The 13,473-nt window shown below is 34.7% G+C and overlaps 1 protein-coding gene across 1 annotated transcript in view; it reads right to left on the reverse strand.

The window, feature by feature from the left end:
* Positions 1–13,473, reverse strand: part of ZNF407 (zinc finger protein 407) — a 473,707-nt gene that overhangs the window by 421,878 nt on the left and 38,356 nt on the right. The window contains exon 3 of the mRNA XM_030810262.1: positions 8,837–8,951. Coding sequence (XP_030666122.1) covers positions 8,837–8,951 — 115 coding nt within the window. The remainder of the gene's footprint in view (positions 1–8,836; positions 8,952–13,473) is intronic.

Genomic DNA, 13,473 nt, shown 5'->3' on the forward strand with positions numbered 1-13,473 from the left:
TTGGACCAGGCAATAGTGTAAGTTCTAAAACGCTATTTTTAAAATAAATTTTAGTGGTGAATACTAAAATGTCTTTAATATTTAAACACATTCCAATTTTTCAGACTAGTGCAAATTTATGTTGTGAAGCATTTGACTATCAATGTCACTAGCCACGATGTAAAAAATCATACTTATTTGCTAATATTATAATGATAATTACCAGATGTGTTGACATAAGACCACTTTCACCTATTTCCCTTACAGAAGCACTTCTAAAATAGATTAAAGACCATCTTACATTAAGCCAGATTTTATAAGAATTTTCCAGTTCCCATTAACACATGTAATGGTGACAGCTTAATTATGATGCAAATTAACACTTTATTGGTCCTTCGAAAACAACCATCCCTTGAGCCCAGCTCAATATATTCTTACAGTACCTCAGCAGTAATTAGGACTTTTTAAAATTGAGTGGAAATAGCAAACCAAAAATAACTTTCTAAAAATTTGTACATCTAGATAGTAGCATATTCTACAGTGCTTGGAACTACTATTTCTCAGTACTTTGCTACTCAGACAACAGACTTTGGTATACGAATGCTAAGGCAGGGGAAAGAGGAGACAGGGTCTCAGAAGAAAAGTGACAGTGGATCAAGGGTGCGGAGGGAGAACACTCCAGAAACACAGACCACAGGAGCGGTTAGAAACAAGACAAGTACCCCAGGACTAAGATGTAGGAAAGTAAGTAGATTACTACACAGTACATACTTTTTAAAAATTAATGGTTTCCTGTCCCAACTGACATTGCCCATCCAGAGGATCAAGTATGGAAACAATTACAGCATCTGGTACCATGGTATTAGTTATATGTGGACATAGGTAGCACGGCTACATAACTGCATAAGTCCTCTTAATTATTATTTGGAACTATGCTGCATTAAGTTATATGGATCAGTTAACAACGTGTTTTCATTGCAATTACCCAAAATCAATAGCATCATTAATTAAAATTATAAATAGTGAAATTATCTTAAAATAATTCTCCCTGACCAATTCCCATGCCCCTTGATTCTGAAGCAGTAACTAACTTCCCACCAGGCTTTCCACTTCTCTCTTCACTGCCTACACACAGTCCAGAAAACTGGGAAGAAAGACAAGTGAAAAAACGAGTGATGGAAAGCAGAGGGAAAGGCCAGCATTCAACACCTCAGCATGGCCCAGCTCTGTGACCTGACCCCTGCCCAATTCACCCAATTGTCCCTGGAACTGTCCACCTGGCTTCACAATCCAGCCTCCAGCAGTCTTGACTACCATGTAGTTCGTGCACATCCCACACGCCATGCTGCAACCCCTGCCTGGAATGGGCTGCCCCTGCTAACCTGCCTAACTTCCACTTGCTGCATATCAAATGTTACCAGCCCAAGGAAGTGTTTTCTGAAGCAGCTAGGGAGACTTGGCCTTTCTTGACCTAAGCTAAGGCAGGTGTTGTTTTGACCTTGACCAACACCTAAGGCAGATGTTGTTTTGACCTTTTTAACCCTAAAGACTAACACAGTGCTGGCATATACTGACATTCAACAGATGTTTGTTTAATCCTCACTTCCCCCAGTTAGTCACATACACTTCAGAAATTGCCTGCAGTGCTCTTCCAAAAAATCTCTGTACTTCTCCTCGTGTTTGCTCTGTTAAAAACGTCCAAATGTGGCCGGGCGCGGTGGCTCACGCTTGTAATCCCAGCACTTTGGGAGGCCCAGGCGGGCGGATCACGAGGTCAGGAGATCAAGACCACGGTGAAACCCCGTCCTCTCTACTAAAAATACAAAAAAATTAGCTGGGCATAGTGGCGGGCGCCTGTAGTCCCAGCTACTCAGAGAGGCTGAGGCAGGAGAATGGCGTGAACCCGGGAGGCGGAGCTTGCAATGAGCCGAGATCGCGCCACTGCACTCCAGCCTGGGCGACACAGCGAGACTCCGTCTCAAAAAAAAAAAAAAAAAACGTCCAAATGTGCCTTGTGAATGGCCCCTCACCCTTTAAGATCCAACTCAAAGATAACCCTCCTGTGAGAAAAGATTTTCCTTCTGCTCCTCAGCAGAGCTTGTCCTCCCAGCCTTGTGTTCTCACTCAGCCTTGCTCCTTCTCCTAGAGTGGCTTCCGCAACACAGATAGCCCGGGCACCACCTTGTCACCATGCCCACCAAAAAAAAAAAAAAAGGAAGCACAAGAATCTGCCAAATGAGAAGTAATAAACAAATAATAAATCAGCGGTTATGCTTCCCTTCGATCTACATTTCTCATACCTCCTTCTCATCCAGTTCTTGTGCAAAAGAAACAGCAAAAGCACCCACAAAGTAAAGGACTGTGAGAAACAGAACAGGGAGAGGAAGGTTAACAAGAAAAAAAATTACGGAACAGGCAAAGGAAATCAGGAGAATGGCTACCCTCCTATATTCTACTGTGGGGATCAGGAAGGTTAAAGAATCCTGAGACTCTACAAGATTTTTTTTTAGAGACAGGGTCTCGCTCTGTTGCCCAGGCTGGAGTGCAGCGGCACCATCACAGCTCACTGTAGCCTCAAACTCCTGGGCTCAGAAGAGCTTCCCTCTGCAGCCCCTCAAATAGCTGGAACTACAGACATGCACCACCACGCACAGCTAATTATTTTTATTTTTTGTAAAGACAGGGTCTCCCTATGTTGCTCAGGCGGATCTCAAATTCCTGAGCTCAAGTGATTCTCCCACCTCAGCCTCCCAAAGTGCTGGGATTACAGGCATGAGCCACCACATCTAGCCATCACAATAGCATTTTAAAATCACAAGGAAGCCACTTTAAAACAAACAAAAAAAAAGAAGCAACGAGTTAAGTCACTAGAACATGATTGTTTCACTGGAAAAGACTTCAGACACAGAAGCCAATGTTTTCAACTACTACACCAAGAAATGATAATATTTAGTTTATTTCTATTTTGTTATAGGTTGATCATACTTATTGGCCATGGAATACATCTATGACCCCACCCTTCTGTGGCAAAAATTTTAGAAACCACTACCACAGAAAACCAAACCAGGATATAATGGAGACAAGAGCTGTCCTTCCCCTGTGAGGAGGAGCTGAGTGCTGCCTCAGTTTCCACTCTGCTGTCCTAACACCCCAGCACTCTCCCGGCTTCACCAAACAGTTCACTGGAAAATACACGAGGATGATATCTGAGAAAACAAGTTTTATATGTGAATATTATAACCAAGATCACTCTTAGGCTTTCCCATAATAAAGTCATTTGTATAGTTTTAAAAATTGTAAATGTTCATTCACTACGTAAAAGGTATCTCAAGGATTCTAACATCAGAGGAATACATGAATAATGTTAGTTTTTTGTTCCTAACTGAGGTAGAGAGAAAGCAATCATTACATAGCATTTGTGAAATTTCAAGCTAAAGACAAAAATATTCAACAAAAAAATATTAAAATATTATATGGATAAAATACATAATGTACCATTTATAATGGGAGAACATTTTAATGTTAATCTAAACATTTTTTACAAAACTGAGAGATGTTGCACTTTATACTGTTACAAGCATAATTCATGCCACATTATAGAATAAACATTTCCTATCTATATCTCTTTAACCAAAACAACCAGCTAAACCAAATACTTATTTTATTTGGATATATCTGTAGAGATGATGGGTGTAACTAATTATTCAGCTAAAAATGCAGTTCCGTGGTGCTTTTAATGATTTAGGTATACACAGCTTTAGTTCTCACAGCAGACTAAAAATAGTGATTTTAATTTATTCCTGCTGCCTACAATTACCCACAACCATGTATTTTTAAATATTTCCAGCCTATAAAAATTACTAATTTTTGCCACTTGTGTTTATCTGCATTTAGACTTTGATTTGGATAAATTAAGCTCTCAAGTGTTCCTTGCTTTATGAAACTCTGCATGTTGTACACTTCAACACAAATAAATGACTTGTACCATTAGAGGTTTAAATAATGTAATGTATTTCATGCTCAGCCTGAAGCTGGATTCCAATGAAGTTGCTAATGCACGTAATGATTAAGTGTAACTCAAATACTAACTGTGTTGTTGAAAACATGACAGGCAATAATTTGGTCTATTATATTCTGCCATTTAATTGCCTAGTACAGACATTCTCTGACACGTTATGAAGCAATGATTTACAATTATTCAAGCTGCAAAGGTCAGAAAGTGACATTATAATCATCTACATAGAGATCCCTTCTAATGCACAAAAACTAGGTAATGCCACACACACACACACACACACACACACACACACACACACACACACAGAGTTTTACTGCATTAGTAACTTTCTATTTAAGGTTTCTTAAACCAACTAGGAATAAACAGTTCATAAGCACATTAATATACAATTTTAAAATGTCTGGAATCTTTTCATGAACCCAGATGTGACAGATTTAGAAAATGCCCTTATACTCTCCTGATTAGGTAAATTCATTTCAACTATTTAACTCCATACACAAGATCAAGACGAGACTTAGGTAAATCAATCAGTAAACAATGCAACTCCTAAATCCTGCACACAAGGGTCTGTGCTTCTCAATAATGGCATATCAAACTTGGTTATCATTTCTTAGGTTTGTTGAAATCACAAGCTAATTATTAGTCTTCTACAACTCTTAAAAAAAAAACTAATACTGCAAAACAAAAACAATAACCCTAGTTTATCAATTATATCCCTCTCATATTAATGGGATGATATAATCTTTATACTTTTAGACACTTACCTCCTGCTATTATACAAATATGTTCAGTTTGTAAGCCTCAAGTAAATGCAATAAATTATCAACACATGAATGAGTGGGAAAAAATAAAATTATTTAATACAACACTTATAAGTGGGAAATATAAAACAGGGAAACTGTTGGGGAGAGAGAGAGAGAGACAATATCAGAATATGAAAGTAAAGCAATGTGCAAGCAATTTTTTTAAAAAATGTAAATGTGGGCAAAAGTAGAAAATAAAAGTGGATGGTAGGAGAAAGTAGATAAGTTACATTTCCTACATGCTAGTGAAAACAACCTAGAGAGAAAAAAAAAGTACAAACTAAAGTCAGGAACAAAAACAGGTGTTATAAAAAGCACAGAAATAAAGAAAAGAAATAGTTAAAAGGAAGAAAGAGTGGTCTACCATTACTAGTGGAATAATTTAAGTACATCACTAAAAACACTTTGAATATTAAGTTTCCCATCAGTAAAATGGGGATAATAAGCATAAGGTAAGCAATCCACAAAGCTATAGAAATCAACAAGTGAGATAAAAGTTAATCAAGGCTATTTATTAGACCACAATGCACTGCATAAATACTATTTAGAGTACCAGGTATACTACCTTATATGTACATAGAGAATAAAATAAACTTAAAAGAATTTAACAAGACATGGTGCCTAAAATAACTTTTTTAAGTCATCGAGATTTTTACGTTTTTGACTACTGAAAGAAATAAAGGTAAAGATCATGGATGTAATAAAAATACGCATTTGGCCTATTTTCTAAACACAAAATTATTAAATAAAAGCATTAACTATAGAAAATAGGTATAGTTTCTATTATTTCTTACTTTCTCTCCCACTAAGCCCTATGTCAGAGTCATAACAGATTTTCATGTTAACTATCCATCAAGTGCCTAAATATAAACGTATGTATATTCTATAAAATTCCTCTCTCGATCACATTTGGATATTTTTAACAAGTAAGAAACTCAACTTTAAAAAAAAAAAAAAAAAAGGTTCCCCCAAAAGTGAAAGTAAAATAAATGGCTCTTAACGTGAAGTTATCCATAACATGTACTTAAAACATGATGTACAAAGCAATACATTTTTTAAATTTTTACCATGACATGAGCAGGTAAACCTTGAGTACGCAAAACTTAAATTCTGAATTCTTAATCCTAACGACCTAATAGGAATTAGGCATCTAATACATTCAGCTTCTTCTGTCAAACTAACTTAAACTCAAGATATACAGTAGTTAAGATTTGCCAATGGGGCAGGGCAAAAGGGGGTAATGGTATCTTAAAACTGATCCTGAAGATTCAAAGAAAATCAGTCTAGGTTCAGACAACTTATACAAAAGTTTAAAAGGCAGTTTTTGTCAAGGGTGTTGCTAATGCACAACCCTAAAACTACGTGTTAATGAAAAACACAAAACGTGCAGTTGATGAGCATCCAAAATCATCTAATATAAAGATCTGAAAAGGAGGTCAATTACAAATAATCTGAGACATTAATATTGAGCTCAATACTGTTTGTTGTTTCCATCAATTTCACCATAAAATATTAGTTTTCTTCTTCAAGAAAACCAAGAGGTTACTAAGAAAAAATACAGTATTCTGAGTAATAATTTCACTTTAAAAATGTGACGGCCCAATTTTTTTATTATTAATCAAGACTATTTGAGAAATAACTCCTTAAAACTCAAATAATGAAGAGATTAAGAAAATTCTAAAAGGCAGAGACTAAGATAATAACTACTAAGGAAAAGAAAACATAATGCAGGACCTTCTGTTTGTGACAAAATTATAGAGTTAATGTTCCTGAAAGATCACTTCACCTTTTAAAGCATGATTTTGTAAAAGGTAAAATTTATAGCAATTAAAGCTAATGAAGAAATGCAGCATGAGCTGCTTATGTTCAGGAACTAATAGGTCCACTGAGCATTTCTAAGATTATTTAGCCATCAATGATAATGAATTGACTTTGTCAGTGATGTTAATGTACAAATACTCTCTAGTGCCAGTAATCTGATAACCAATCCTTGCACTTTTTTATGTTTTTCACTTTTTTAACCTACACACTGCCCTATCCCTTTGAAACACATGAAATATGACACAACCTATGATACTTTTTCTGTAACATTGAAGGGTACCTAATTCACTACCATTCTGTTCCAACTACATAGATCAATAAGTATTCTTCAGTTTACTGCAATTCTTCGGAACTTTCAGCGTCACCGTTAAAATTATTGCTACCTAACTTTTAAATCAAATTTCATTGTAAAAAAATAAAGAGAACTATTATTTCCTAGTCTGATGAAATTCAATGGCTGTCATAATTCTAAGAAATACAATTCTGGACTCTAGAATGCTTGTTCTACATACGCACACATACACATAGCTCTCTCGCTGAAGGCAGTATAAAACTCAATATATGTACAATCATTTACAATTCTGTATCTCCAGGATCAAATATATGAACTACTCATACAATATTTCAGTTGTATGCAGTAAGCAGTTAGCGAGCAGGGTGGGCACTGTTCAAATTATACAACTAACGCCAATCAATTATGTATTCTTTTTGATACCAGACACATTAGAAACTGTTCTGTAAAAAGCTTTCTCTTCTCTTTCCAGGGTCTTAGTAACCCTAATTAAAAAATGAATGGAATTAGATCTCTATTGACAGAGTATGCAAAAATTGTTTACTTATTTCTCAGAAATGAGAGAAAAACTGCTTACTGCCACCTAATAGCAAATTTTCACTGGAGTCAGGGCCTTCTTCTTTCCTATAACTCATATGGTAAAAACAATAAATGAGATATCTTTTAAACTTCCAAGACCTACAGCAATTAAAATGAACCATTTGACACTTGACCCTTGCAGCTAAAATCAGTAGTAACAAAACTCATTCTCCCACTTATCTTCAGGGGACTTTAGGGCAAAGGGTCATCTTCATTTACTCTAGCTGCAAGTCACTGAACCATCAATTCTGCCAATGAATATATCACAGACCATGGTTCATAAAACTGCTTGCAAAGGTATTTGTAGAACTATCCTAAGGGTCAAAATACACCACTGCATCCTGGGATGAAGTGTACTGTCCAACAAACAACAGAACTTGTTTTTGACATAAAACGTATTTACATGGTACTATCAATCAGCAGAATCTTCTACTAAAAAAATAAACCTAATATAATACGTGCACGCTGCATAATGTAATTGAGCCTGTGGTATTTTGTGAATTAGCCACAAGAACTGCAAGTTTCTCAGGTTTCACATGAAGAATTTTTATATGATGCACTTATTAATTTCTCTAGCATAACAGCATTAAAATATACTTTTAATCAGAAGTAGGGTATTAAAATCCACCTCTGAATGTCCTATGTTATACCATGTATGATCTAGCATTTTAAAACCTTTTAAATATTTCTGCTAAATTAATTAGTTTTGCATTAAGGCACCTTAGCACTTTCTATTAAATGCAACACATTTGAGTAACAGTTAAACATTGTACATGATTCTTCAGAGAAAGAAACATTAACTAAAAAAGGAAATAAGTTTTGAAATAAAGTTACACGAAAATGCATAACAACAGTTTTCTTCAGCATCATCCCTTAATAATCGGTAACCAGCCATCTGAAATTAAATCTTTTGTTGTTTTCCTTATAGAATAAGTCCAATGGATCCAGAGCTACTCATGTGATAAAAAATTAAAGCAGTACAGCAAAAGAAAAAAAACATACATATACATTCCTAAAGCTATATTATGTATTTTTTTATGTCTTTAAATGGAATTTATAGTTCTCTCTGGCAATGTGAATGAACATCCTATAATTTAGTCAATTTACAGATTACAGGTTCAAATTGACCTTGTAGCCCATAAAATTGCTCATCTTCAGTACAGGATTAGAAGTAGGAGAAGAATGTCATAACTGTATTTAAGGAATTTACCATAACAATGGAAAGGAGGGTACGCATGCATAATTTTAGCCACTCTTACTCCTATCGGTATTGAATTCCGAAACAATGGCTATCCTGCACATGCTTCCTGGTTCACGCAGCAGAGATGGCTTCAATTTACTCACCCACAGACATGACACTTGTATTCCCTCATCCCAAGGTGCCTTTTCACATGGTTTCTGGCATCTCCAAGCTGAGCTGTTGCAAAATGGCATATCTTGCACTTGAATGGTTTTGATCCTAAGTAAATTTAACATAAAATATGATTTGATTTTGAATAATACATCACCAATAGCTTAGAAAAGAGGACTAAATCTTAAATCATACCTTTAACCTAATTAAGAATTTCTGTACCCAAAATGGAATACTTGCATTCATTTATAACTTGTATAGACCTGATTCCCTAATTATTTTACTCTGAAGACTTTGCTTCAGTGAGTCTTCCTAACTTCCACTAACGATCCTAAGATTCAAACTCAAAAGTGAGACTGCTGAGCAGTACTAAGTAGATGAGATGAGCTACATAATTTTAAATATTTTTCTTATAATTCACAAAAATACACCTTAAAGTCACTCAACACTTCAAAGGGAACATTTTTAAAACACAAATGCACGCAGGGCAGCTGATATTTTTAAAAGCATATTTATCATTAAATACATTTCTCTGTGGCCACCTCCTTGTTTCCTCATATTTCTCCGGCTTTGAATTTACTCACATTAAAACAATGGTATATTTCAGGTTCTTTCCTGGCATTTGTCCCAAATTATTACCTATATTTTTAATAACACAATTTATAAATATACAGTAGATAAATTTTTATGCTTTTATGGTCATTGTTATAGTCAAGAATCGATGATGATTAAACAAACTGGAAGAACTGACATTTTGGTTATTAATTTCAAGAACAAATATTTCAACACAAAAAGCATACAAAATTTTTTAAATCATTTCGTAAAGAATTAAGATTAAACTATACTCAAAAATGAGAAAATAAGATTATTTCAAAGTCTACACACTTAGTGTCAGTAATAGATAAGATTGAAACTGAAACATATTAACAGATAATCATCCACATTAATGAGAAACAACACTCTTTTAAGATATAAAATATATACAACATTTCCAAACTTTCTAACCAATACATCTTCAAATAAATCAAAATTATAAAAACCAGTTTAAAATCAGTACAGTATGTTCCCTGATTTTTCATATCATATTTAGTACTTATATGGTGAAATACTCCCTCTACTATAGTTAGATAGAACATGAAATGTGAACTTTAATAAATATACAAAGAGCTCAAATTAAAAAAATTGTAATAAATCATATTTGATCAATGAACCTTTGTGCAGTGTCCTTGGAAAAAAAAAAAAAATCCTCCAAGAATACTTTGTTGAAATTGAAGCACTCAGTAAAAAATTTTAGAGTCTTAAATTTCAATTTAATTCCCAAAAGCTGACAAAAAAAGTGAAGCATTTAATTTTAATCTTCCAACAGAAATAAAAAAGTCAACAGTACTAAGAACCGGCAGACAAGGTTGAATATTTCACAGTTCAATGACAATGAAGCCAGATCTCTTAATATTTCCATTTCTGCTGTTAGAAGTAGATGTAAAATATATTTAGCACCTGAATGGTTATATCTAGTCAGGTTTACATGTTTAAATGTCAAAAGCAGGCTGAGACTGCAGCTTACAGCAATCACATTCTATCAGTCACATTAGAAAATACAGTTTATTTAAATGATTCTGATAAAACCAAGCCTATCACTACTTTGAACATTTCACTAAGACATAGAATTCTATAATGGGACTTTTGTAAAGTATGTGAAGAACCAATTTACCAACACTTTAAATTTAAATGCTCTAAAGATAATAGGGTAATTAGGGCATTATTAAGTAACGATAATATCAGGACTCGAAACAAAGAAGATCAACCTCTCCCAATATTTGTATCACAATTTTGGTGAATGGATGTAAAAGGTCTCATGGGCTTGAGTTTTCATTTTGCTCACACAGCACCTGCCATGTGACTAACTCCTCCTCCTGTGGCATAGATGCCACAGAGAAAGGGACATGGGGTCTCTGGTGTGTTCCATTTACTGTCCATTGCTCCTCTGTGGAAAACTCTAGTTTCTGCAGGTCTCAGTGATCACAGCACAGCATGCTGACAATACATAAATGAGTTATTCTGTTGACTGCTTCACCCGGAATCATGGAGGCCTTGACTATTCTTCACATCTTATATTCAGAGTAGACTGTGTTAACATCTCCTTTCTGTGCCATAAAAATTCAAATACTAGCAGAGGTAATACTTCTCCGCATTAAAAAAAAGCGGGGAGCACTTTTTTCCTTTTTTCCTAACTAATAACATTTCCGTTTTTATGTTTGCTATGCACTTTCCGAAATGAATGCAGACATAGTGTTTATAAGACAAAATTGTAAAATCGCAGATCTCCAAATATTTCTCTCAGATATATTTTGATTATTAAAAACAATATTATTTGCAACAGTTCCATTCCTTGGAACAGCATTATCCTCAGTAGGTTTTTTGGTTTTCATTTGGTCCATAAGGTTTTTTCAAAGGGAAAAACTAAAGAGGCTCTCTATCTTTCTGGTACCTTATTACTTTGCCGAAAGAATTTCAAGGACTTTAAAATCCAGGTCTTCACTCAGACCTAGAGGGGCTCCTCAACCATCAGTCATTACTAATTGCTATGCATACATAGATGTGCCATTAGCATTAAAGAGAAAATAGCAAATGAAAGCCTTTAGATCTTAAAAGAATGAAGAAAGTTGTATATTACCCATCATCTAACAACTAGAGCCATCGTTCTACAATCCTCCCTAAACATTCAAACACTTCATTCATTCATTCATCTGCTCATTCATTTATTCACTCATCAAGATATACCAAGAGCCAACTAATGTGGGACACAGACGAAGCAGTGAACAACATTAAGTCTTTGTGGTCACTGTGCTAAAGTCTACAGATGAACTCTCCTACTGAGCTGTCTGTCCTTTGTCACGTATTGAGCTACAAACACTACCGGCCCTAACTTCAGAATTTCTTAGTGAAGTCACACACTCCCTATCTCGCTGGAACATTTTGAGATGGCATTAGTGACCAGAGCACTCTAAACATAAAACGAATGGCTTCAGACAATCTGGTACTTAACAGTAGCCCATGTTACATGAAATAAAAGCTTTAACAGACCAATGCGGGAGAAATGAAAACGAAGTTTTTTAGTCCTGCTAATGTAATGTGAAAGCAAAGACTGCCCTTTCTGGTCATGTTGATTGCTTTGTAGTAGCATGCACATGGGGAGACTCTAGGATCCTTTTTCCTACAATGCTTGATAACCAAAACTCATTTATTTCTTATAGTGCTGCTTTTATCCTGCTAAGGATGGGAAGAAAAGGTTATATAAAACATATAGTAAATCACAAAATATGAAAACAGGGATTGGAAGAGTAAGCTCTTTTCCAGTTAACCATTAATAACAGTCTCTGCATTACTATTTTATGGACATAAGCAAAGTATGTGAAAAGCAATTCATTTTAAGATGCTCCAAGAAAAAACCCTGAATTAAAACCTGGAGATCAACTTCCCAAAAAATGACTTGCAAAATTGAAATGGTAGACTCGTATTGTGTCCTCAGGAACAGGGCTCTTGGTAGTGTTTCAAAGCACAATAAAAATGTACTTCCTGATAAGACCAACACAAGATGTTTAAAAAAAAAACTATGCTAACTTTTACTAAATGTTACAATCAATGATGTAACTTATATAAGTAGGGTTACTTTGTCACATATTGATAGTTACCTCACTTTCACATCCACATTAACTTGATTTTAAATGCAATTAATACATATAGTCAAGGAAGACTAATGGACTACATTCTGCACTTAACCTGGTGGACATTTTCAAATGGCACAAGTGACCAGTGCAAACCTATTTTGCATTGTAAACGACTAAATAAATCTTAATGGATTAAGAATGATCAGCTATCAACACACAAGGGAAATTAAGTGCTGAAATGCCTACATTGATTATTTTAAATTATTAGCCTTACTCTGTTCTTGAATTTGTATGCTTTTAGTGAGCTTTAACACATTTACAAGACTTATTGACTATAATTACAAGAGAATTCAAGTAATGGACACATCAATTATAAGCAACATGTCTTAACCAGACAGTTGCATAAAGAATTCTAAAAAGAGCTCCATTAGCATCTTCCTCTTAGTTTTATTCAGTTTTATCTGCCTTAAGACGGCATATTAAGAAAGTACATATTTTCTGTGCATGTGAACAAGTCTTATTCCTAAAACTGTATCATTTCAGAAAGAAAGCTGCAACAAGGCACTGAGAGAGATACTGACAGTGCAGACAAATAAGCCTTTGGACTTATTCCCCAAAAATGGCTGCAGTGCATAGGAATATTTGGGATCACAAATACAATGTTTGTATTTATTTAGATTAATCTTATGCAGGTTGCCCCATTACTTCCTTCAATGAAAAACTTTTATCTATCTTTAATCACCCTAAACTAGTAATAATGCTTCATACTCTTTTGTCTTCTTCCTCGTAACCATGCACTAAGTTTCAAAAACTGTATGAATTTAAAGTATAGCTTTAATAATAAGCCATTATTTAAAAGTACAGTAAAATAAACCTTACAGTTTTAATGAAAATATGTTCATTGAAATGTGAATTTATTATTCAAATCCACTCATAAATTCAACCATGGAGACAGAACTTGT

Source organism: Nomascus leucogenys, chromosome 4 (assembly GCF_006542625.1).
Source record: "Nomascus leucogenys isolate Asia chromosome 4, Asia_NLE_v1, whole genome shotgun sequence".
Lineage (NCBI taxonomy): Eukaryota > Metazoa > Chordata > Mammalia > Primates > Hylobatidae > Nomascus > Nomascus leucogenys.